This window comes from Aquarana catesbeiana, linkage group LG08, assembly GCF_042186555.1.
Source record: "Aquarana catesbeiana isolate 2022-GZ linkage group LG08, ASM4218655v1, whole genome shotgun sequence".
In the NCBI taxonomy this organism is placed as follows: domain Eukaryota; kingdom Metazoa; phylum Chordata; class Amphibia; order Anura; family Ranidae; genus Aquarana; species Aquarana catesbeiana.
In genome coordinates, this window is record NC_133331.1 from 26,785,802 (window position 1) to 26,812,716 (window position 26,915).

The window sequence follows — 26,915 nt, forward strand, 5'->3', positions numbered from 1 at the left end:
TTAAAATATTTTACAATTTCTCCTACCACGTGTCTTGTACCTCACTCAAAGTCTCAAAAAACCTTTCTTATTTTAGCTTCCAGGTTTTATTGTCAAAAGTTAATAGAACAAGCCGAAGTTAGAAACTGATTGGCTACCATGTACAGCTGAACCAGATTCTGTGTGCACCAGTTTTAGTAAACCTCCCCCATTCTTCCTCTTATCCTACTGAACATCCCACCAACATGCCATCCCTGAAACACGCTATGTCATTGGTGCTCAACCTGTGGCCCTTCAGCTGTTGCGGAACTACACGTCCCATGAGGCACTGCAAGCCATTGACAATTACTAGCATGACTCTCAAAGGCAGAGTCATGATGGGACTTGTAGTTCCATAAAAGTCGGAGGGCCACAGTTTGAGCACCCATGCTCTATGTAATATTAAGAAGAATTATATCTGATTGTGAGAGAGGGGCTTCATAATAACCATAGAAACTCTAATTTTGAGCTATAAGACAAATAGGCTGCTGTTGTACCTACAGCTTTCTTGCAGGTTTGCTGCACTTAGCCATAGACTTCTATTATATCCTGCTGTTTTACCACCCCCAACTTTACGTATGAACGAGCCCTAAGGTGCCACTGCTGAATTCAACTAAGGGCTCATTCAAGTGCTGCTCCCCTGAAAAATGATCCGAGTGTGTGTTGATAGGTAGTGAGGAGGTAATATGTTGCCTTTTCACCACCAGATTTAAACCCATGATTGCCATGCAATGCACACATTTGGGACACGGTAGTACAGCAATTAGAGGTTTAAATTAGGTGTCAGGAGGCGACACTCTCCCGTGTTGTTCAGGTAGATCTCCACCAATTTAAGGTTGCCTACCCCTGCTCTATAATTAAAAAGATTTTCTCAAATAAAATGGATCAATCATTTTTTTGCAGAAATTATGTACAACCTCTTTTTCATTTTCTCTCTAGTAAGGTGAAAAACATTTTATAGCAATGGCAAACAATATCCAAGGCATTTTTATAGAGGTGTGTAGAGTGTATCTTACCGCCCTTTCTTGGCCCTTTTATTAGGCCTGTCACTAACAAATTGTGCCTGTAAAGAATGCCGTCATTGCTCCTCGTTAAATTTTTTGCCATAGTATATGAAATATGGGATATTTTAGCATTAGTACACACTAACTTAGGTGACAGTTAACACATATTTCATGCCAGGAAGGCCAAATGAGGAGGGCCAAAATGGAGTAGAGCCAACACTTGTAACCTCTGTTGGTACACCACCTCCAATACACACAGTACCATAAATGGTCCAGGTACAAAAGTAGCTTTTCTTGCAGCAAATTGGACATAGTCAGCTCTAGCATAAGAAAAGTAAATACAAAAGTGAATAGGACCTCAACCATCCACCAGTCCACGCAAGTCCATTCAGGTGGAATAATCCCTTAATTATGTAATAGACTCAGCAACATATTTATATTCTGAATTAACACTCTGTATAACATAATATTTGCAGAGGTTGACTCACCCAGCAGTTACCAACTGCCATATCCATGTCTCTGGAAAGTAGATCCGTGGCTTCTCCTTTTCTACTGGGCTACTGGGATGCTCAATTTCATTGAGAACTGTCCTTTCCAATTCTGGTACAAAATCTAAAAGTTAAAACATACGGTAGATATATAAGATTAGTAACATGTGAATCTATCACAATTTGATTCACTGTTGAATTTGCACAAACTGCATTGAAGTCTATAAGGAATGGAGAGGGAGAGGTGCTGGGGGGTAAATCTGTCCTAACTGTAAGGTTAATAGGTAAGCTATTGTCAAAAAAAGATGTGGGAAGCCAGGCACTACCATGGTTGCTAAGGCTAAAAATGTTACACCATGAGGCTTCTCCCTTTTCATATATGATCTTTGAACACATGAAGCTCATCCCTGCAAGTGTATCAAGACACGCTGTTTGAAATCTCCACACCTGTGATCATGCCGGCATAAGCTTCCTTGATCTCTGTAATAGGGATCCATCAGATCTGGTAAGAGACCACTCTGTTTTCTTGTGGATGGAACACTTTGCCATTTTTCTTGAACACTGGTAGCCATGGAGCTGAATACCATTTTCACTTGTCACACCCTGTATAAAGTGTATGGATTTTCTTATGGACTTGAACTTTTTTAATTTAACCCAATATTTTTACACACTGGAATTTCTTGCAATTTTTTGCACATTGAAATTATGAATAATGCATTTGTTATGACATCTGTTATTTGCATCATTACGTTGCTATCATATTGTTCACAAACACACATACCATTCCAACTTTACAAAGAATGCAACAAGAAATGTAAGAGTGCAATCAGGGCGGCTAAGATAGAACACGAAAGGCACATAGCGGAGGAGAGTAAAAAAAGTCCCAAGAAATTCTTTAAGTACATAAATAGTAAGAAAGGGAGGTCAGATCATATTGGTCCCATAAAGAATGATGAAGGACATCTAGTTACAAAGGATTGGGAGATGGCATAGGTATTGAATTTATTCTTCTCCTCAGTCTTCATGAGGAAATCTGGGGGCTTCAGTAACCAAAACTGCAATGTTTATCCTCATGACATATCACAGGAAGCACCCTCATGGCTAACAGAGGACGGAATTAGAATTAGACTTGAAATACTTAACATAAGACCAGATGGCTTGTACCCGAGGGTCCTTAAGGAACTCAGCCAAGTAATTGCCAGACCATTGTTCCTAATTTTTACGAACAGTCTACAGATTGGAATGGTACCAGCTGATTGGAGAAAAACCAATGCAGCACCAATATTTAAAAAAGAGCCAAGATACATCCCTGGGAATTACAAACCAGTTAGCCTAACATCAATATTATGCAAGCTCTTGCAGAGGAGGATAAGGGACTATCTACAAGATTTTAGTATTGAAAACAGTATCATTAGCAGTAATCAGCATGGATTCATGAAGATCCGTTCTTGCCAACCAATCTATTAACCTTCTATGAAGAGGTAAGCTGCCATCTGGATAAAGGAAGTCCAACAAAACAACAGAACAAAAACAAAACATATTACAGAGCAAAGTAATATTTAAGCATGCGCAAAAGCAGAGTAGACCCAGAGACATTATAAACAACATGAACGTAAGCACATAGCAGTAGTGCAACAGAAGGACCAGATAGATATAACTATTGATATACTTTTTAAAATTTTTATTGATATAACTATTGATTGGATACTTTTTGTTATTGTGTCTATTTAAATTGTCATTGTGAATACTGTCCAATAGACTCTCATCCTGTATCGCTCCATAAGGACCAGGCGGGCTTTGTCCCGGGGAGACAAGGACCTGACCAGATAAAATGAGCAGTTGACATCATATCCCTCTTCAACTCCCATTGTGATGGAGGCCCCCACCAGGAAGGATTTTTACTGTCGATTGACCTACAAAAGGCATTCGACACGGTCACCTGGCCTTACTTATTCAATGCCCTAGGGAGATGGGGTTTCGGCCCACACTTTCTAGGGACATTATGAGCCCTGTATTCTAGCCCTAGTGCACAAGTTAGAATCCAGGGCTGTTATTCTGACCCCTTCCCCACTGAAAAAGTTACCAGACAAGGATGCCCTCTATCCCTCCTCCTTTTTGCCATAGTTATCGAGACACTTGCCATAGCAATTAGGTCTCACCCTGACATCAGAGTGTTGTAATATGTTCACCGATTTATGTGGCACATTATATTATTATATGTATGTACACATACAGCACAATATTAACCAGGCCTAGAATTCAGTTGACAATGGTCGATTTGTCCAAGCCAACTCAATTTTAATATTACAGCTGATGTCCCTTTGATATGTTTATCTTATGCAAGTCTACCTAGGTGTGTGAGGTATGGCCTGTTAACCTAATTGAAAATTTCAAAGGGTGTTCAGGTGGTATATGTTAATCTACTCTAATTACACATATCTAAGGGGACTTGTTGATGTCGATATGCGGGAGTGCAAATTGGGGCGGTTTATGACTGCAGCTGTTCACGGCTGAGGGTTGTTGTTTGTCTGAAAGACTAAAGTATATCAAAGGCCTGAATGGAGACGGCCAATCAAATTGCTCACCCATTCAATGTCTAGTGAATATAACATGGCGTTCAGTCTATAGTTTGATATAGTCTTGTCTGCGTATGACTATGAAGGCGCAGACCTAGGAAAATGGGACTCTGAATTATATACTCTGCCGGATTTTTTGTCATCTGTGGACTTTGTTCTGTGTTGGAAGTCAATAAAGCGCATCTCTCTGGAAGAATTGGGTTGCTGCGGAAGAGTACTTGCATCATCATTGTAATAACTACTAAATGAATTATCCACCCAATATATCAAATTACTACACAGAGGAGTGTTCTGCGGAAAACAAGAACATAGGTGCGCATTGTTCGCAGACGATCTGCTATTATTTATCACCTCTCCACTGATATCAACGCCCAACATTTTCTCCCTGCTTGATAAATTTGGCAAAATCTCCAGCCTCCTCGTAAACGTCTCAAAATATTTAGTGTTAAATATCACTATTCCCCCTAATTTACTCAGTAATATACAGAAACAATTCCTGTTCTCTTGGTGCTCGAATATCATCCCATACCTAGGGGTCAATCTTCCCCCTAGAATAGACTCCTCCAATTACCTAGCCGCTTTCCACAAACTGACATCAGACCTCACTACTTGGGCTAAACACAACCTATCTTGGCTAGGCCGTATAAACGCAATCAAAATGACCTTCCTCCCTCGCCTCCTGTACTTATTTAGATCTCTACCTATCCCAATTCGGAAATCACAACTGCATACGCTTCAATCTAAATTTCTATAATTTATTTGGGGACCAAAAGGCAGAAGATGTTCTAAATCTATTTTATTTAGACTCAAATCTCAAGGGGGGTTTGCCCTACCCAATATCTGGTGGTACTACCAAGCAGCACAGTTGGCCAAGATCTCTATTGTATATTCACAAGGTCCAAAACCTGATTGGGTCTCCATTGAGAGACAAGCAGTCCCCCTCCACACCATTGACTTCCTAATATGGTCGCCCCATAAATTAAGATCCCCCATTTTAGCTCCCACTCTGTCCCACTAATCAACTCTGTGTGACCAAATTCACAAAAACCCATCCCTGATCTCAACCATTCGCCCCCTAACACACATAGTCCATAATCCAGACTTTCCACCGGGAATGAACATATTAGCATTTAGCTGGTGGCTAAATAAAGGACTATTCAGAATAGGGAACTATTTCACCACCGCAGGCCCCATATCTTTTGCAATCTGCATTAGCAAACTAGAGATGCCATCCTCCGAAAAATACAGATACTCGCAAATACTACATTTCCTTCACTCGATATGGCCTAATAAACCAGAACCCCCCAAAGTCACGACCTATGAATCATGGTGCTCGGACATCATGGATCAGAGGGACGGGATCTCCATCATCTATTCCTCCCTAGCCTCGGATATGTCCAAACCCTCCTACGCTCTCTCTTGGGAAAGCAACCTTGACATTTCCTGGGACCAGGATAAATGGTTTATCTGTTTCCAACGCTCCTTCAAAGGTATTTTAAATGTCTCCCTGATTGAAGCAAGCCTCAAAATTCTGACCCGCTGGTATAGGGTCCCCTCCCTCCTCGCTAGGATCTATCCAAATGCTTCCCCGCTGTGTTTTCAAAATTGCAACCATATAGGAACAATGTTTCATATCTGGTGGTCATGTTCACGCATAAGGGGTCTCTGAAACAAAGAATTTTCCTTGATACGCAAAGTGACGACCATTCAGGTCCCCCAAACACCAGACATATCACTCCTTAACCTCAAAGTGAATAAAGTAGACAAACACACTCAAGCACTGATTTCTTCATCCTGCTGGGCACCAAAATTACCATAGCAGCCCATTGGAAAAAACTTTAGTTCTGATCACAGCGGTGAAGCATAAAATATCCTGGATCGTGGAGCAGGAGAAAATAGTGAGCATTATGCAAGACAAAACCCGTAAATTTGAACTAACCTGGGAACCTTCCTAATGGATATGACTCAGAGTGACCCTTCTGAAACCCCCACCTCCTCATATCTCCTTCCCTTTAACTCTTCCCTCCCTTAATTCTTCTTTTCCAATCTTTTTTATCACCATTCCACGACAGTGTACCTAAGACAAGGCCGATCCTGACTTCTTTACTATGCTTCAGATGTGCATAGTATAGCAACACTTGAGCTCAGTTTCTCCGAAACTCTTATGCCCCGTACACACGGTTGGACTTTGTTCAGACATTCTGACAACAAAATCCTAGGATTTTTTCCGACGGATGTTGGCTCAAACTTGTCTTGCATACACATGGTCACACAAAGTTGTCGGAAAATCTGATCATTCTGAACGTGGTGAAGTAAAACACGTACGTCGGAACTATAAACGGGGCAGTGGCCAATAGCTTTCATCTTTTTATTTATTCGGAGCATGCGTGGCACTTTGTCCGTTGGATTTGTGTACACACGATCGGAATTTCCGACAATGGATTTTGTTGTTGGAAAATTTTATATCCTGCTCTCAAACTTTGTGCGTCGGAAAATCCGATGGAAAATGTATGATGGAGCCTACACACGGTCGGAATTTCCGACAACAAGGTCCTATCACACATTTTCTGTCTGAAAATCCGACCGTGTGTACGGGGCATTACTCTTCAAGCTACCTCAGCTCGCCCCCTCTACCGCTCCTAACAACCGAGTTTCAATTATGGTTATATTGGTAACTTTTTTTTCCGTTTTGAAGCTCTAACATCTCTACATAATACATACTCTGTCTTTACTCTCCTTAGTGAAGACTAGGGTCAAATATTGATGGAGTCGGAGGGAGGGGGGTCCCCCCACCCACAGCATGATCCCTTTAGGGGTGGCTGGGGGTGCTCCCTTTCACCCTCCTCTCCATTACTTACTAAAAGCTAAGGAACAACAATCTCATACTCACCATTGACCCCCTATTAAGCTTATAATCCCGACAGGGGAACATGTCGGAGTTGGAGTTGTTTAGTGTCATAACATTCTTTTTCATTTACACATATATAGCCTATGCTGTAACCTTTGAGTAAGTCATATGTTATCTCACTCTATGTTTGGCCATGTTGGCCAATATATGTACTCTTCAAGTCACGTGTACCAAACGTTCCCCTTTGTCTCCTGTTTTTCTTTTGTTTTTTTTTTCTTCTTCTCTGGAACGTACTTTGTGAATATAAAACCAATAAAAGTATTGAAAGAAATAAATTGTCATTGTGTCTACACAATTTTATTTTTTATGTTGAGTGTTTTCATAGCTCTTGACTATTTTATTTACAGTTCTCTATTCAGATAGATGTAACTAAACTATTTATGTTCATCATTTTATATTTTTTTTTTAGAAGGAATGATGATCATAAAGGCACTTGGTATGCAGATACAGAAATGCAAAAGAGCAAAAAAAAAACATATTACAGAGAAAAGTAATATTCAAGCATATGACGAAAGCAGATTAGACCCAGAGACATTATAAAGAACGTGAATATAAGCACATAGCAGTAGTGCAACAGAAGGTGCAGATAGACATATAATAAAAAAACGGGAAAGATTCCCAAAGGATGTTCTTCAAAAAGGATAAACCGGGTGAAACTAAATTTCTTTATTGAATATCCACATTATAAATTTAGAAAGATTATTATATACACCCCCACCTCCAACACATATACAGGCATACCTCACTTTTAAGTACACAATGGGGTTTATTTACTAAAGCTGGAAAGTGCAAAATCAGGCTCACTTCTGCATAGAAACCAATGAGCTTCCAGGTTTTATTACAAGAGCTTAGTTAAACAAGCTGAGGTTAGAAGCTCATAGTTTTTTATGCAGAAGTGAGCCCGATTTTGCACTTACCAGCTTTAGTAGATAAACCCCATTGTGTACTTTAAAGTGGGGTATGCCTGTAATTAAAATTAAGACAAGGGTCTTAGTGGAACACAGGTGGCCAACTACCTCCATCCATCCCGAGTCTCCGCTAGCCTATACCCCGAGTGTCTGCTGGGAAGTTGGGGCGGACAATACTGCATAGCCTGCATGATCTGTGGACGCTTTGAAACATTGCTACAAGGCAATTGACCTAGATGAACACATTGGGTGCTTGGTGAAGTGATGGTCATGTTTTTTTTTTCGTACCCGTGTCTACGTTTCATCACTGAGGCAATTGGGCCATATATACATGGACTTGAAATAAAAGGAATAATGACACAAAACAAGACATCAAATGGTGAGCTGTATCTGCCCCCATGTAAATGAAGGGGATGGCCATTCAGATTTAAAACCGTTTGTTTCCTTAAATAATGTCACTTTTTTATCTATCAGTCCGTGATCACAGATCCATCTTCCTAATAACCATTTAATATATCCATGCAGATCCTTCATGCAGTGAATTTAATTTTGCTGTCTCTACTTTTAAGTTGAGACTGACAACACTAAATAATGCATATGCACTTTATTCAACCGGAGCAATGAAATGATCTCTCAATACAGACAAATCTCATTCATTTTTTCATCTTGAATTTTTTGTTATTTTTTACTATGTTTTCTGAATTAGATTTTTTTTTTTGATAATTATACATCAAGATAATGAAACTGTTTTGAGTAGAATCTATAGTGTGGGGTGGATGAAAGTTGTGTATGATTGGCTGTGGTGGCCACCTGTGTCCCATTAAGACCTTTGTCTTAATTTTAATTATATATGTTGGAGGTGGGTGTATATAATAATCTTTTTAAATTTATAATGTGGATATTCAATAAGGAAATTTAGTTTCACCCGGTTTATCCTTTTTTTGAAGAATACCCTTTGGGAATCTTTACCGTTTTTTTATTATATGCTTGTGTATACAGAGGATTACCACCCCGGGGGATTTAACTGATTGTGTTGGATACCTTCGGCTGACGGTGCAAACAGATTGTCACTTTGGGAAGGCGTTCTTTCAAGCCATTATTTTTATTCCCATTCAATCTAGACTAAATTGGATGAGCCTTATGCCGGGTACACACGAGCGGACTTTACGGCAGACTTTGCCCGGTGGACAATTAGATCGTGTGTGGGCTCCAGCGGACTTTGTTTGCTCAAAAGTTGGACGGATTTAGATTTGAAACATGTTTTAAATCTATCCGTCGAACTCGAGTCCGGTCGAAAAGTCCGCTCGTCTGTATGCTAGTTCGATGGACAAAAAGCCATGCTAGGGCAGCTATTGGCTACTGGCTATGAACTTCCTTGTTTTAGTCCGGTCGTACGTCATCACGTATGAATTCGACGGACTTTGGTGGATTGTATGTAGGCAAGTCCGTTCATTCAGAAAGTCCGTCGTAAAGTACGTCGAAAAGTCCGCTGGGCAAAGTCTGCCGTAAAGTCCGCTCGTGTGTACGCGGCATTAGTGTTCCCCCCTACCCTTTTTTTGCTATCCAGATAGAAATAATTAGTGATAAACTTTTTTATTTTTTATTTTATTTTTTATTTTTTATTGATATAATTATTGATATACTTTTTCTAATTGTGTCTATTTAAATTGTCATTATGTCTACTTAATAATTTTTTTTTTTTATGTTGGGGTGGACTCTGTTCTTAAAAAGGTTACGCCCCGCTGTCCTAAGGGATGTTATATACTGTACTGCCTCACTGAACCTACTTTGGATATTAAGGCCTCATGCACAAAGATAATTAAGCCTGTACAGCATAAAATTGGGTACTCGGGAGGTGAAGGTGCCCCAGAATTCCCATGTTTGGGGCATACATTCCTGAACACCTATGGCATTAAATGTGAGCAACACTCAGAAAGGTGTACAGCCTAAGGCCTAAGGTTTAGTAGAAAAACATCTTCCTACCTTCTTCCGCAAAGAAATCGTATAAAATCTCCGTAACACACTCCTCTGGCTTTCTAATTTTTGCACTTGTAAATATTTTTAACTTCGTTTCCTGAAAGAAAAGAGGAAACAATTTTTTTTTTAATGTATAAAAACTGAACATTTCTTGTTGCCTGTAGCAACCAGTAACCAGTATGAATCAGAATTAAACTTTGGACACTTTTCAAAATTAAGCCCAAACACTTTTTATTGTTATATTAAAAGGCAGGTTGACTTATTATTGGTGATGATTGTGAATTGAATGGCACACCTCCTGCCCTGTATGATGGCATAAGGGCCTAGTGATTTGCGGCTTGGGCACCATGCACTGTACTGTGGAGAGGCAGGTGACATGCCATGTGTTATTTCATGCCTGGAGGGTGGGAGACTTGGACAAAGCTGGTGGTTGGAATTTTTTTTGTGACAAGTTTGTTTTAAAGCGGAGTTCCACCCAAAAATGAAACTGCTTTAAGTGAAGGTGACCCTCTGACATGCCACATTTGGCATTTCATTTTTTTGGGAGGGGAGCAGATACCCTCTTTTTAGAGGGATCCATCTCCCACTTACACCCGGTGCACTGCGGTGCCGGAAGCATGTTCACCTCTCCCCCCTCCCTCTCAGCAATCATCTGGGACACCTCACAGGTCCCAGATGATTGCCTGGCCAGTCACAGCGCGCAACGCGGCTCACGCATGTGCAGTGCGTACCTGGCTGTGAAGCTACAGCCAGGCACCCACAGTGACAATGCCGACGCCGCAGAGAGGAGGGGGAGAGGAGCGGGGCTTCGTACGCCCGCATTGCTGGATCGTGGGACAGGTGAGTGTCAGATTAATAAAAGTCAGAAGCTACACTTTTTGTAGCTGTCGACTTTTATATGGGTGGAACTCCGCTTTAAGTACAGTAGTTATTATGATGTACTGCGAGGATAATATTAGACAAGAGCTTTAAGTGGACTATCTGATTATTGTGAAAAAAAAATTATTGAGAGGTTCATTTCTCAGCTTAAATAAAAGATATTTGCGCTGCGCTTGATAATATATTGTAAGGATGTTGTCAAAAATCACTAGTAAATAAATATCAAATAAAGTAAATACAACTTCCACATAAGAACCTCCTATGTGCAGTGTGCGTACTATCTTCTACATTGTATATGTGTATCAAACAATTAAAGTGCAATGTGCATGTATAATAATGTCACAATAAACTTAATCCAGTGATATACTAAACAACATGCAATATCGCATATGGTGCAGCATGCAAGAAAAATGACAAATAGCATAAAAGCGCCCAGTGCTTCTTAAACGCAGTCAAAATAATCTGCGTTTGGTGATATCCTTAATATAGTGTCCATAAAATGTCCAAATCAAATGTGCATCTGTGTCCAACAGAATCCAAAATATCCAGTGCACTGAATTCGAATGCTGCAAGCAGCCATGGTGTGTTCTGGTGCCCCCCCCCCCCCCCCCCAAAGTGATTGCGCTCACCTCAGAGCGTGTGACACAGTAGCTAGCTATGTCAAATCACGCTTTGTAGCCACCCCTTGGGCTCTGCATGGTATACTAGATGCGATCTCCACTCACTTTGGGTTGAATAAGGCTCCATAGACATCCAATCATAAAAATTAAGAGAGACTACATAGTGTAATACTATCAAACACTAGTTTATTTGGATATAAAACAACTTCCCACAAAGGGGTACTCACATTCTCCTGTGTCACACGCTCTGAGGTGAGCGCAATCACTTTGGGGGGGGGGGCACCAGAACACACCACGGCTGCTTGCAGCATTCGAATTCAGTGCACTGGATGTTTTGGATTCTGTTGGACACAGATGCACATTTGATTTGGACATTTTATGGGCACTATATTAAGGATATCACCAAACGCAGATTATTTTGACTGCGTTTAAGAAGCACTGGGCGCTTTTATGCTATTTGTCATTTTTCTTGCATGCTGCACCATATGCGATATTGCATGTTGTTTAGTATATCACTGGATTAAGTTTATTGTGACATGATTATACATGCACATTGCACTTTAATTGTTTGATACACATATACAATGTAGAAGATAGTACGCACACTGCACATAGGAAGTTCTTATGTGGAAGTTGTATTTACTTTATTTGATATTTATTTACTAGTGATTTTTGACACCATCCTTACAATATATTATCAAGCGCAGCGCAAATATCTTTTATTTATACTTTTGCATGATTATGAATACGTGAACTGCGTTTGCTGCTAGATATATATATATATATATATATATATATATATATATATATATATATATATATATATATATATATATATATATATATATATATATATATATATATATATATATTTTTGTATATATATTTTATTTTCTGATTTCCACATTTTATGCACATTGAGCATTGGATTATTGTGGCTCGCATGATTTCCCCTATTTGTTCATTTCTCAGCTAGCAGAAATTAGACATGTGCAGTGTCTTAGTTTTTCGGGTCATTCGATATGATCAAAATTAGTTATTTTGAATAAATTTGTTCCCTTTGTTTAGATGCGTTATTCGAATGTGCAGTGCTGAAAGTTCGAAAATAAGAACGAAAATAGGGAAATTCGAAAGAATGAAAATCAGAAAGTAAGAACGAAAATCAGAAAATTTTAAATTTTAACTAACTAACTTATAATAACTAACTAAGTTATAGGTATTGGAATTTCCTTTCAAATTTGGCTGTTAGTGAATTAATTTATCCAAAGTTACGAATTATCCAAAATAGCGAATGCCCCATATAAACAAATGGAAGATAACAAATGAATAATAATAAATAAAAATAATAAAAAGTTTTTATTATTATTATTATTGTTATTTATCATTATTAATTCATTACGTTCCATTCGTTAAGATACAGCATTCATTATTTTGGTTAATTCGTAACTTCGGGTGAATTCGTATTCGTTACGTTCACTAACAGCCAAATTTGAAAGGCAATTCCAATACCTATAATTTAATAGTTAGTACTTCAGATTTTCGAATTTTCTGGTTTTTGGATTTTCAAATTTACAAATTTTCGAATATTCAAATTTATGGATATTTAGAAAAATTCATTAAACAGGTTTTCTTTCAATTGGATTTTTACAAATTAATTAATATGTCAAAATTCGTTAAAAATGAATTCAGAACTAAGCGAATTGCACATGTCTACTTCTGTATGGGACTTTAAAAAGGTTGTAAATCTCCCTGTGTAAGTTGTACCTATAGGTAAGCCTAGAATAAGGCTTACCTATAGGTATTATAAATATCTCCTAAATGTGCGCCGTTTAAGAGATATATACTGTATACTGCGTCGACGATGTCATTGGCCTATGCTCTCTGAAGGAATGGCTGCCCATGCCAATTTTTCAGGAGCATGTGGCGGCTCTTGTGTGCATTCACGGGAGTGACGTCATGTGGCTCCAGCCAGTCACAGAGTCCATGGCCCTGGAAGGAAAAGGGGTGAACATGGATGCGGTCTCCAGTGGGGACAATGAGGGCTTCATTTGCAGGTAAGTGTCACATATTGTGCTAATTTGTGATGCATACTAGTACATTATGCCTTTACTTTGCAGGGAAGAAGAAAGGAAGAAAAATCCACCAGGGTTTACTTCCTCTTTAACAATTTACTACCCAAACAAGAGCAAATATTGGACTATATGTAAGGCCAGAGAGGCTTATCCTGCCCCTTTCTAGCACAACTGACAGGCTCGCTTTATTGTCACACTAACAAGATCAGTCTTCATAGCCAGACAAGACATACAGAGGCCAAGGGACAATGAGACAAAAGATCAAATATTTATATATTTTTATATTTGTTCCACTTGTGTAGTTATTTGTCAGCCTGGAGTACAGCATTATTAATAGAGTATTTGTATTATTTTAAATAGTATACTTTTGACTACATTAACCCCTCTTCTCCTCAGTTTCCCCATTTATAGGTCTGTGAATAAGGCCGGGTTAACACATATCTGGCTGCAGTTTGGTTTTGTTCACGGGGTCAGGTATGATTCAGATTCAAGTCAAAATTTGAACCCAAAATTGCGCAGGACCCTTTTGATAAACGGACCGCGGCCGCCACGGACCCCTGTGATCCTTGTCATGTTCCAGTAAGCCCATCCCCCCTACAGCTAGAACACACCCAGGGAACACATTTAACCCTTTGATCGCCCCCTAGTGTTAACCCTTTCCCTGCCAGTGTAATTTTTACATTGATCAGTGCATTTTTTAACCTCCCTGATGGTAATCCCGAGTGTGGCTCGGGGTAGATTTTCAGCACCAAAAGCGGTAACCCCGAGCCACACTCGGGATTGCATCGAAGGATCCAGGTACAGCAAACTTACCTTGTCCACAGGATCCTGTGATGTCCTCCCTGCTCTGTGTGTGAGGCTGTGTCCTCCACTCATCACAGAGCCAAGTTCCGTTCCCTGCGAGCATTGTGACGCACGGGGATGGAGAACGGCGGCAAATTCTAAAAGTAAAAAACACAATACATATACAGTACAATGTGATCTTACAGATTACATCACTGTACCAATTTATTTCACCTCCCTTTTGTCCCTAGTGCTTTGTCCAGTGCCCTGCATGCATTTTTATATTTTAAATATTGTTCTGCCTGGAAACTGGAGATTGTCCATAGCAACCAAAACCGTCCCTTTCAATCAAAAGTGGTTTTAGACCAGCTAGAAAACAGCGATAATAAATTAGAATCACTTGCAGAATTGAGTGATAGTGATTTGGGGGAAATCCGTCATTAAACACTGAAAGTAATGACAGCGACAATTCTGCAACTAAGCAAATTTCAGTGTTTTTGATTTGATTACATTATTGAATAATTTTTATTATTATTATATTATTATTTGTTATAAGTATTTATAGTTATTTATTATATTATAATTTATGATTTCGTGTTTCAAACTTTATCATACCCAGGATGTCTACTAGACTCTGGTTTGGACAGATTTAAGTGAGTTATTTCTAAGAATTACAGGCCTACAATATAAAACGCCAAATTTTCATGCAAAATAATTGTACAGCTTTCAGCATCAAAAATCTGAAATAATCACACCGCCAGGGAGGTTAAATGTAATAATGTCACTGGTCCCCAAAAAGTGTCATTTGGGGTCAGATTTGTCCGCCGCAATGTCGCAGTCCCACTAAAAAACGCAGATCGCCACCATCACCAGTAAGAACAATAAAAATAAATAAAAGTCCCTATCCCGTAGTTTGTAGACACAATACCTTTTGCGCAAACCAATCAATATACGCCTGTTGAAATTTTTTTAACAAAAATATGTAGAAGAATATATATTGGCCTAAACTGATGTATAAATTTGTTTTTTTATATATTTTTTTGGATATTTAATATAGCAGAAAGTAAAAAAAAGTGTTTTTTTTTTTTTTTAATTGTTGGTCTTTTTTTGTTTATAGCACAAAAAATAAAAACCACAGAGGTGATCAAATACTACCAAAAGAAAGCTCTATTTGTGGGTAAAAAAGGACATAAACTTTGGTTACAGCATCGCACAGCCGCATAATTGTCAGTTAAAGCGATGTATAGCAAAAAATAGCCTGGTCATTAAGGGGGCAAATCCTTCTGAGGCTGAAGTGGTTAAAGTGATTGTTATTTTTATAGAAAAAAAGGAGACTTTACAAACAGGTTATACTTATGTGCTCTGTGCACTGGATTTGCACAGAGCAGCCTGGATCCTCCTCTTCTCGGGTGACTTTTCTGTGCTCCTGGCCCCTCCCTCCCATTGAGTGCCCCCACAGCAATCTGCCTGCTATGGGGGCACCCAAGCTGAGCTGCATCTCTGTGTGTCCATTCAGACACAAAGCTGTGGTTCTGGCCCACCCCCTCTCCCTCCTGACTGGCTAACTGATTTTGATTGACAGCAGCAGGAGCCAATGGTACCACTGCTGTGTCTCAGCCAATCAGGAGGGAGAGTCCTGGATGGCGGAGACACTCATTGACATCGCTGGACAGAGAAGGGGCTCGGGTAAGCATTAAGAGGGCTGAGGGGGGCTGCTGCATAGAATGCATTCTATACATTAAGGTAAAAAACCTTCTGACTTTACAACGCATTTGATTGTATAAGCTAAAGTTAGAAACGGATTAATATGCACAGCTGCATCACATTCTGTGAGCACCAGTTTTAGTAAATCTCTCGCTATGTTGGCAGGGGCGGATCCAGGGGGGGGGCAACAGGGCAATTGCCACCCCCGAGAAATCTGTTGCAGCCTGGCCGGGCAGGTGAGCTCCGCGGGCGGCTCCGCCGCGAGTGGCTCCGAGAGCGAGAGCGGGCGGCTCCTCCACCATGGGTGGATAAGAGAGCGGCCGGCTCCGCCGTGGGAGTGTCGGGCAGCTCCGTGTGAGGGCGGGCAGGCAGCAGGCAGGAGAGAGAGCGGATTGGCCGGGCGGCTCCGTGTGTGGATGGGCGGGTGAGCAGGCTAGGTGTGTGTGTGGGGGTGGCTGGCCAATCAGCGAGCCGAGGGCGGGCAGGCAGCAGGCGGGAGAGAGAGCGGATTGGCCGGGCGGCTCCGTGTGTGGATGGGCGGGTGAGCAGGCTAGGTGTGTGTGTGGGGGTGGCTGGCCAATCAGCGAGCCGACGAGCAGGGGAGCAGAGAGATGACATCATCTCTCACTGCCCCCACATCTCTGCATTAACTTCCACCCTCACTGTGCAGGTAGCGTGGGCAGCAGGGAGATTACATTATCTCTCTGCTGCCTGTCTCTGGAACAAGGAAACAAGCAAGACACCACCTTACCTGGCACGTGACACTCCACATCTGGGTGGCAAGTGACAATCCGCATCTAGTGGCAGATGACGTGACAATCCGCATCTAGTGACAGATGACGTGGCAAGTGATAATCCGCATCTAGTGGCATATGACGTGGCAAGTGACAATCCGCAATTTGTGGCATATGACGTGGCAAGTGACAATCAGCATCTAGTGGCAATTGACGTGGCAAGTGAAAATCCGCAATGTGTGGCATATGACATGGCAAGTGACAATCCGCATCTAGTGGCAGATGACGTGGCAAGTGACAATCCGCAATGTGTGGCATATGACGTGGCAAGTGACAATCAGCATCTAGTGGCAATTGACGTGGCAAGTGAAAATCCGCAATGTGTGGCATATGACGTGGCAAGTGACAATCAGCATCTAGTGGCAGTTGACGTGGTAAGTGAAAACCCGCAATGTGTGGCATATGACGTGGCAAGTGACAATCTGCATCCAGTGGCAGGTGACGTGGCAAGTCACAATCCACAAGGTGTGGCAAGTGACAATCCGCATCTAGTGGCAGCTGATGTAGCAAGTGACAATCCACAACATGTGGCAGGTGTCAATCTGCATCTGGTGGCAGGCAAGTGACAATCCACAAAATGTGGCAGGCGACGGTGGCAGGTGACACGCTCAGGGTTCCCACTGATACTGCATTATGGTGAGTTCAATGATTTCATTTTATATTACAATGTAATAATAGAAATAATGCGCTTCAATCATCCTGACACCATAACAACCATGGTGCTGGGATGATTAAAGCACCAGCAACCGTCATTTCCCCGATAAATTGTCCGCAAAAAAAATGTATATTTCTGGCAGTGCCCCTCCCGAGACTAAGCTCTGGATCCGCCCCTGTATGTTGGTCATATTGCAGTTTATGGTAACAAGAAAAAGTTCTATAGTTCTTTTTACACACAGTCAAAATTTATTTTACATGTAAGCACAAGGCTGAATCTTCATGAAAGTAAAAAGAAGCACTTGGCATCTATTTCTGACTCAAGCCTGACCCCCGCAAACTACTAAATTTGACAGACAAATCAATACAGCCTTCTAGGTTCTCAAAGCTTCATGCTGCTGTGATAGATATGGGGTAGGATAATAATATTTCAGAGAAGATTGACACATGGCAGTATCCCCTCTTTTTCAATCATATGTAGAAGAATTTTAATTTTGCCATCACTTATAGGGATGAGCTTTGAGTTCAAGTCGAACGCATTTTCAACTCGAACATTGGCTGTTCGCCAGTACACCAAACAGCGAACAATTTGGGGTGTTCGCAGCAAATTCAAAAGCCACGGAACACCCTTTAAAAGTCTATGCGAGAAATCAAAAGTGCTAATTTTAAAGGCTTATATGCATGGTATTGTCATAAAAAGTATTTGAGGACCTGGGTCCTGCCCCAGGGGACATGAATCAATGCAAAAAAAAGTTTTAAAAACGGCCGTTTTTTCAGGAGCAGTGATTTTAATAATGCTTAAAGTGAAACAATAAAAGTGTAATATTCCTTTAAATTTCGTACCTGGGGGGTGTCTATAGTATGCCTTAAAGGGGCGCATGTTTCCCGTGTTTAGAACAGTCTGACAGCAAAATGACATTTCAAAGGAAAAAAAGTCATTTAAAACTACTCGCGCCTATTAATGAATTGCCGGTCCGACAATACACATAAAAGTTCATTGATAAAAATGGCATGGGAATTCCCCACAGGGGAACCCTGGACCAAAATTTAAAAAAAAAAAATGACGTGGGGGGCCCCCCTAAGTTCCATACCAGGCCCTTCAGGTCTGGTATGAATATTAAGGGGAACCCCGGCCAAACTTTTAAAAAAAATGGCGAGGGGTCCCCCCAAAAATCCATATCAGATCCTTATCCGAGCACGCAACCTGGCAGGCCGCAGGAAAAGAGGGGGAACGAGAGAGCACCCCCCCTGAACCGTACCAGGCCACATGCCCTCAACATTGGGAGGGTGCTTTGGGGTAGCCCCCCCAAAACACCTTGTCCCCATGTTGATGGGGACAAGGGCCTCATCCCCACAACCCTTGCCCGGGTGGGGGCTTATCAGAATCTGGAAGCCCCCTTTAACAAGGGGACCCCCAGATCCCAGCCCTCCCCCCTGTGTGAAATGGTAAGGGGGTACAAAAGTACCCCTACCATTTAACAAAAAAACTGTCAAAAATGTTAAAAATGACAAGAGACAGTTTTTGACAATTCCTTTATTTAAATGCTTCTTCTATCTTCCTTCAGTTTCTTCCTCCATCTTGTTCTTCTTCTGGTTCTTCTGGTTCTTCCTCTTGTGTTCTCATCCGGGATCTCCTCCACGGCGTCTTCTTTCCTTCTTCTCCTCGGGCCGCTCCGCATCCATGATGGCATGGTGGGAGGCTCCCACTGTGTGATGCTTCTACTCTTCTGACGGTTCTTAAATAATGGAGGGCGGGGCCACCCGGTGACCCTGCCCCCTCTGACACACTTGACCTGGTACGGTTCAGGAGGGGGGAGCGCTCTCACGCCCCCTCTTTTCCTGCGGCCTACCCAGTTGCGTGCTCGGATAAGGGTCTGGTATAGATTTTGAAGGGGACCCACGCCATTTTTTTTTACATTTTGGCCGGGGTTCCCCTTAATATCCATACCAGACCTGAAGGACCTGGTATGGAATTTAGGGGGACACCCACGTCATTTCTTTTTAATATTGGTTCGGGGTTCCCCTGTGGGAAATTCCCATGCCGTTCTTATCAATGAACTTTTATGTGTATTGTCGGACCGGCAATTCATTAACCGCTTCAGCCCCGGAAGATTTTACCCCCTTCCTGACCAGAGCGTTTTTTGCAATTCGGCACTGCGTCGCTTTAACTGACAATTGCGCGGTCGTGCGACGTGGCTTCCAAACAAAATTGTTGTCCTTTTTTTCCCACAAATAGAGCTTTCTTTTGGTGGTATTTGATCGCCTCTGCAATTTTTATTTTTTGCGCTATAAACAAAATAAGAGTGACAATTTTGAAAAAAAACGCATTATTTTTTTAATTTTTCTATAATAAATATCCCCCAAAAATATATAAACAGATTTTTTTTTCCCTCAGTTTAGGCCGATCGTATTCTTCTACATATTTTTGGTAAAAAAAAAAAAAAAATCGCAATAAGCGTTTATTAATTGGTTTGTGCAAACGTTATAGCGTTTACTAAATAGGGGATAGTTTTATGGCATTTTTATTAATATTTTTTTTTATTAGTAATGGCGGCAATCAGCGATTTTTATTGTGACTGCAACATTATGGCGGACATGTCGCACATTTTTGACACATTTTTGGGACCATTGTCATTTATACATCGATCAGTGTGATTAAAAATGCACTGATTACTGTGTAAATGACACTGGCAGTGAAGGGGTTAACCACTAGGGGGCGGGGAGGGGTTAAGTATGTCCTAGGGGAGTGATTACTAACTGTAGGGGGATGGGCTCTGTGTGTGACGTCACTGATCTCTGCTCCAATGACAGGGAGCAGAGATTGAGTGACACTTGTCACTAGGCAGTTCGTTCTCTTCATGAGGTGATTGCGGGTATCCCCACGGCGATCAAGTCCGCGGGACCCAACTCACGGAGCTCCTGGCCGGTGCGCGTGCGGGAATCGGTTAATAGCCGCGAGTAGTTTTAAATGACTTTTTTTCCTTTGAAATGTCATTTTGCTGTCAGCCTGTTCTAAACACGGGAAACATGCGCCCCTTTACAGGCATACTATAGACACCCCCCAGGTACAAAATTCAAAGGAATATTACACTTTTTGTTTCACTTTAAGCATTATTAAAATCACTGCTCCCGAAAAAGCGGCTGTTTTTAAACCTTTTTTTGCATTGATCCATGTCCCCTGGGGCAGGACCCAGGTCCCCAAACACTTTTTATGACAATAACTTGCATATAATCCTTTAAAATTAGCACTTTTGATTATTCATGTTCGTGTCCCATAGACTTTAATGGTGTTTGCGTGTTCAAACAAATTTTTTGCCTGTTCGCAAGTTCTGGTGCGAACCGAACAGGGGGGTGTTCGGCTCATCCCTAATCATTTAGGGCTCTTTCACATTTGTGGACTTTGCTGAGCAGGCATTTGACAGGTCCATATCCACTCCGCTGATGTTTGGATCTCTTTTACTTTCTTTCCCAGTAACAACTGTCCATGGTGTGTTTTTCCTTACTTTCTGTCTCAGTGACAACTGATTATGATGGGATGGTGCAAGGATTTTTGACACCCTAGGCAAAACCTAATTTTGCAGCTCCCTTGGCTCCACCTCTGACTCCACCACCTTTGCTCCGCCCATGTATACCCCACCTTTTTAATGTAGCGCCCATCCAATGCAGCCTACCAGCACCCATCAAATGCAGCCTCACCAGCGCCCATCAAATGCAGCCTCACCAGCGCCCATCAAATGCAGCCTACCAGCGCCCATCAAATGAAGCCTACCAGCGCCTATCAATGCAGCCTACCAGAGCCCATCAATGCAGACTACCAGTGCCAATCAATGCAGCCTACCAGTGCCCATCAATGCAGACTACCAGTGCCAATCAATGCAGCCTACCAGTGCCCATCAATGCAGACTACCAGTGCGCATCAATGCAGACTACCTGCGCCCATCAATGCAGCCTACCAGTGCCCATCAATTTAGCCTACCAGCGCCCATCAATGCAGAATACCAGCGCCCATCAATTAATGTTTGCTTGCTTCCATTCATTCGGGAGTCGGGAAACAGACATAGTCCTCCGCTGCTGCGCCTCTGACACTATGTACGAATGGAGCACCGGCTGCCTGCTGATGCTGAGACTTAGTTGCTTGCTGCAGAGAGAGTAGGAACACCAGTTTTCCTGTTTGCCAGTTTGGCTGCCTAGTTTGCCTAGTGGTAGCACCAGCCCTGGATGTTCCCATACTCTCTGTCCCAGTAACAACTGCCAGAGAAAATCTCCCCACACAGACAGCATTAAAAACCTGACAACATTTGGTATCATTACCCACTCTATCCAAAAATTTAAAAAAATGAATTTTTAGCTTGAGTTTCAGTGTAAATATTGGACATACTGTATATCCTGTAATCTGCAAAAAGACTGAACCTTTAAAGTGGTAGTAAAGTCATGTTGACTTGTACCTACAGGTAAGCCTATAATAAGTCTTACCTGTAGGTAGAGTGAATATCTCCTAAATTTGCACTGTTTATGAGATACTAATGCCACATACACATGATCGGACTTCTTGTCAGAAAAAGATATGATGGCTTTTCCGACGGGATTCTGCTCAAGCTTGCCTTGCATACACACGGTCACACAAAAGTTCGCTGAACCTTCGACCGTTAAGAACGCTGTGACGTACAACACTATGATGAGCCGAGAAAATTAAGTTCAATGCCTCTGAGCATGCATCAAATTGTTTCCAAGCATGCGTAGGATTTTTGCGCGTCAAAATTGCTACAGACAATCGTATTTTCGGATAGGAACTTTTTCCAACCGAAAAATTGAGAACATGCTCCCAATCTTTTGCTGGCTGGCAGGGGCGTAGGGAGGGGGTGGATAGGGGGGCTGAAGCTCTGAATGTGACCCCAAGAAGCCCAGAGTCAATGGAATGCTGCAATCCATTGTTAGCCCCAAGTGCCCGCTGCTGAGACCGATCTGATTTTGAGTGTGGCTGAGTGCAGCCGAAAGTGGCCGAGTGTGGCCGAAAGCAGCCGAGTGCCACAGGTCCCGCCTTCTGGAGCCTGCAGCGCCAATGCCAGCACCACAGGACATGTGACGTTCATCTTAGCCTGCAGGCTCCAGAAGGTGGGAACGCTATATCCCAACTCAGGTGGGTGGCTCTCCTCCTCGGCTTGGCTCCTCTCTGACGGTGACTGACTGACTCAGGCTGACCACACTCCATGGCTGAGCTGAGGTAGGTCAGACACACAGTGTGTGGAATATATGTCATTGTCAGTGTACGTAGGTCAGGCAGGTCAGTGGTCAGTGTACGTAGGTCAGGCAGGTCAGTGGTCAGTGTATGTAGGTCAGGCAGGTCAGTGGTCAGTGTATGTAGGTCAGGCAGGTCAGTGTAATGGTCAGTGTCAGGCAGGTGTGTTTACTGGTCAGCATTGATGGGCACTTGTAAGTCACACAACCCCCCAACCACCCAGCCCCCCAAAAAAGCCGCGCCACCCCCCCCTGGTTTTTGGACTTCCGGCTGAAGCCCCTGGTCTTTTTGCCTCCTAGCAACGCCCCTGCTGGCTGGAATTCAGCCAGCAAAAGTCCAATGGAGCATACACACAGTCACATTTTCTGATCAAAAGCTCTCATCGGTCTTTTGCTGGCTGAAATTCCGATCGTGTGTATGCGGCATTACACTGCATGCATGCTGTCCCTTCAGAGCTCCATGTTGTAGTGATATAGTAGTGAGTAGATGATTATTAAGTAATTATTAGTATGATGCAAATCATTTCCAGCAGCAACCGATTCTTCCAGGGAGATGCATTTTTCTGAAGCTTCAGACAGAACAAAGTCCATAAGATACTTGCAACAGATGGCAAAATCCAACAGAGTAAATATGACAACGAACAGTAGCCTTCAGAGTCCCATTTGTCCTAGACTATATCTAGACCTGTGGCCCTCTACTTCATAGAGAATGAAAAGACTGACTGTCAGCTTGAATTGTCCCCCTGAAATATTAGTACACCGGGGGGTTTCTGCTAGGTCAACCCAAAATACTATTTGATCTTATTGTTAATCAAAGTGAAAAGACTCTACTTGTAATTACCATCAATACATACTTCTATGGTCCTTTATTCACCTTTAGACAAAAAAAAGGGAAATTTGGGACTTTGAATGAGGTGGAAGAAAACGTGGTTGATTTTATTAGAGTAAAAAATTATAAATACATGTAAATGGTACATCATGTGGAAAAATAGGTAATGAAGTGTTATCATATTAATACATATGCATATTGAATATAAATACAGATCAACAGTAATCCAAAATGTACTGTAACCACATAATGTACCATCCCTGTTGTAATTTTCTCCCATTCTTGTATTTCCTATTTATTCTCCTATTCACCCCCATCTACTGATGTAAGTAAGTTGCCTAACTAGCGGGTGCTTCCTCACCCTCACCACCACCCCTTCCCCCCGTCTGGAGTTGAGTTATGTTAAAATGTTAAAATACTGAACTTGATTCCCCACTGTCTAGTTTAACTTGTAGGGATATCTCTACATTACCTAACTGTACTTTGTTGGTTTCGGTTTTACTTGCTCCAGTTGGAACATCCGACTTATTGTAACAAACATATAACTTGTTCACTATGTTGAAAAAGAAATAAAGAAATATTGAAATTAAAATTCATATACAGAAGTCAATGAGTAAATGTCATCATAATGTACGTATGCATAAAATAATAACATCATATGAATAGATGTATAATTAGTAAACACTTGGCACATATATATAGCATAGTCAATTCCTGTGACAGCTGGCAGCTCGATGAATGATACAAAGGTTAAAAATGAGTATGACATATCCTGATATTATGTTGTTAGGGCATGTAACTACATCCTTAGGGCCCAACGCTTTGTGAAATACACTTCTTCAGGGGTGGATGTTTAGGAGTGTCTATGAAAAATATAAATTATAGGAATTAATCCTGATATGGGTAAGTACAGCAGGTCAAGACATACTAATGTTGTACACCCTAAGTACTTAAATGCCTGTGAGTAGTGACGGTGTGCAGTGTGAACACAACCGGAGCCATGTACACATATATAATAATATAATATCCTACATAAATCGGCCAACATATTACAACATATACCCCCACTTGGGTCAGTTCTAACTACTAGGACTGACCCATAAATCAAACATATCATTATGATTTAAGGTATGGAATGCTTTACAATGGCTCAAATAAAATATGAAGTTAAAACTGGCTACTAGGGATGAGCTGAAAACCCCTCGGTTCGAACATACCGAACAGGCAAAAAACAAACACCATTAAAATCTATGGGACACGAACATGAATAATCAAAAGTGCTAATTTTAAAGGCTTATATGCAAGTTATTGTCATAGAAAGTGTTTGGGGACCCGGGTTCTGCCCCATAAGACATGTATCAATGCAAAAAAAAAAAAAAAATCTTTAAAAAACGCCCGTTTTTTCGGGAGCAAGTGAAACAATAAAAATGAAATATTCCTTTAAATATCTTGCCTGGGGGGGGTGTCTATAGTATGCCTGTAAAGTGGTGCATTTTTCCCGTGTTTAGAACAGTACCACAATAACAAACAAATGAGTCTGCCAACCGACCAAACTAACCTGTCCAACAGTCTGCGTTAAAAACAGGGGTTCAGTTAGCATGCATTTGCAAACGCATGCATAAGCTGCAAGGCCTCTTTACGGCACCCTGTGTATGCTTGCAGTCCTAACACTACTGAATTTATAAGCGTCTCCACACTGGAAGCACATGCATTAAATGGATAGATGAGGGGCAGGTGGGCCTGGAGGTAGCCCAATCCCCCTTAAAGGAACAGGAGCACACTGGACACCCAGCAGGAGCACAATGGCAGCAAAGGTGTACAGTGTGTCCCCAGACCAATATACATCAATAACAAACAAATGGCCCCTGCTCCCACCTATAACTGGCCTTTACAGCAAGGAGCACATGGAAGGGCTATCACATGAAAGACAAAAACAGAACATTCCATAGCTCAACTCACCAACCAGTCTGCCAACCAACCAAATTAACCTGTCCAACAGTCTGCGCTAAAAACAGGGGTTTAGTTAGCATGCATTTGCAAACGAATGCATAAGCTGCAAGGCCTCTTCACCGGACCCTGTGTATGCTTGCAGTCCTAACACTACTGAATTTATAAGCGTCTCCACAATGGAGACCCCCACCCCCTCTGACACCATGGGGACTTTCCTATGGCTTCCCCGTGGCATCAGAGGGGGGCGGGGTCATCTTTTTATGTCACTGGATGGCCCCGCCCTCAGTTATATAAGAACTGTCACAAGCCAAGAAGCGTCAGATGATGGGAGCCTCGGTGGCAGATTTTTTTTTCTTTTTTGGTCTGTTTCGGCGTGATAGAAGAAGATGAATGGACATCGTGGGACATTTTTATTTTTTTATTTTTTAATAAAGGACTTGGAGGGCATGTGGCCTGGTATGGTTCTGGAGGGAGGGTGCGCTCTCTCGTCCCCCTTATTTTCCTGTAGCCTGCCAGTTTGCATGCTCGGATAAGGGTTTGGTGTGGATTTTGGGGGGACCCCTATGTCATTTTTTTTTTAATTTTGGTGCAGGGTTCCCCTTAATTTCCATATCAGACCCAAAGGGCCTGGTATGGATTTTAGGGGGACACCCACGCAATTTTTTTTTTAAATTTTAGTTCAGAGTTCCCCTTAATATTCATACCAGACCCAAAGGGCCTGGTAATGGACTGAGGGGAATCCCATGCTCTTTTTTCAATGAGTTTTATCTATATTGCCGAGACCCGACAATTATTACAGCTGCGATCAGTTTTAAATTACAATTTTTCCATTAGAAATGTCATTTTGCTGTGGTACTGTTCTAAACACTGGAAAATGTGCCACTTAAAGGCATACTATAGACACCCCCAGGCACAATACTTAAAGGAATATTTAATTTTTATTGTTTCACTTTAAGCATTAAAAAAATAACTGCTCCCGAAAAAACAGGCGTTTAAAAAAAAAAAAAAATGTAATTGATACATGTCCCTTGGGGCAAGACCAGGGTCCCCAACACTTTTTATGACAATAACTTGCATGTAAGCCTTTAAAATGAACTTTTTGATTTTTCAACAGTTATTAGATAATATAACTTTAGACCATGACTGGAAAAGGATTTGATAAAAATCAGTGTCCCGTATAGCTGTTAGACCTTATTTCCAAGCTTGCAGTTTCTTCAGTATATCATATCCAGATCTTGAATATTGCACAAAGACAAGCTGATGTCAAAGTCCAGTCCTCGGTCTGACTTTATCACATCTCTCACCATCTCACTGAAAGTAAAGCTTGGTATGCTCTGGGAGCTCCAATCCACATAAGTCCAGGATTCTCTCATCTCCAGTCTCAAGGGTTTCATTTTTAAAGATGAATTGTTCAGTTTTAGTAATTTTCCTCACCAGTCCAAAATTAAACTTCTGCCAGCCTCAATTTTCTTTTGTAATTTGCTGTAGGTCAACCCCTCATTGCCTTCAACAGAGC

General features: G+C 41.6%; 2 protein-coding genes across 3 annotated transcripts in view; both read right to left on the bottom strand.

The window, feature by feature from the left end:
* The window catches only part of LOC141105649 (alpha-2-macroglobulin-like protein 1), a 583,128-nt gene that overhangs the window by 135,685 nt on the left and 420,528 nt on the right, over positions 1–26,915 (bottom strand). The window lies entirely within an intron of this gene.
* The window catches only part of LOC141105416 (alpha-2-macroglobulin-like), a 162,132-nt gene that overhangs the window by 98,606 nt on the left and 36,611 nt on the right, over positions 1–26,915 (bottom strand). Inside the window, 2 exon segments of the mRNA XM_073595279.1 lie at positions 1,511–1,634; positions 23,922–24,002. Of these exon segments, the coding sequence (XP_073451380.1) occupies positions 1,511–1,634; positions 23,922–24,002 (205 nt within the window).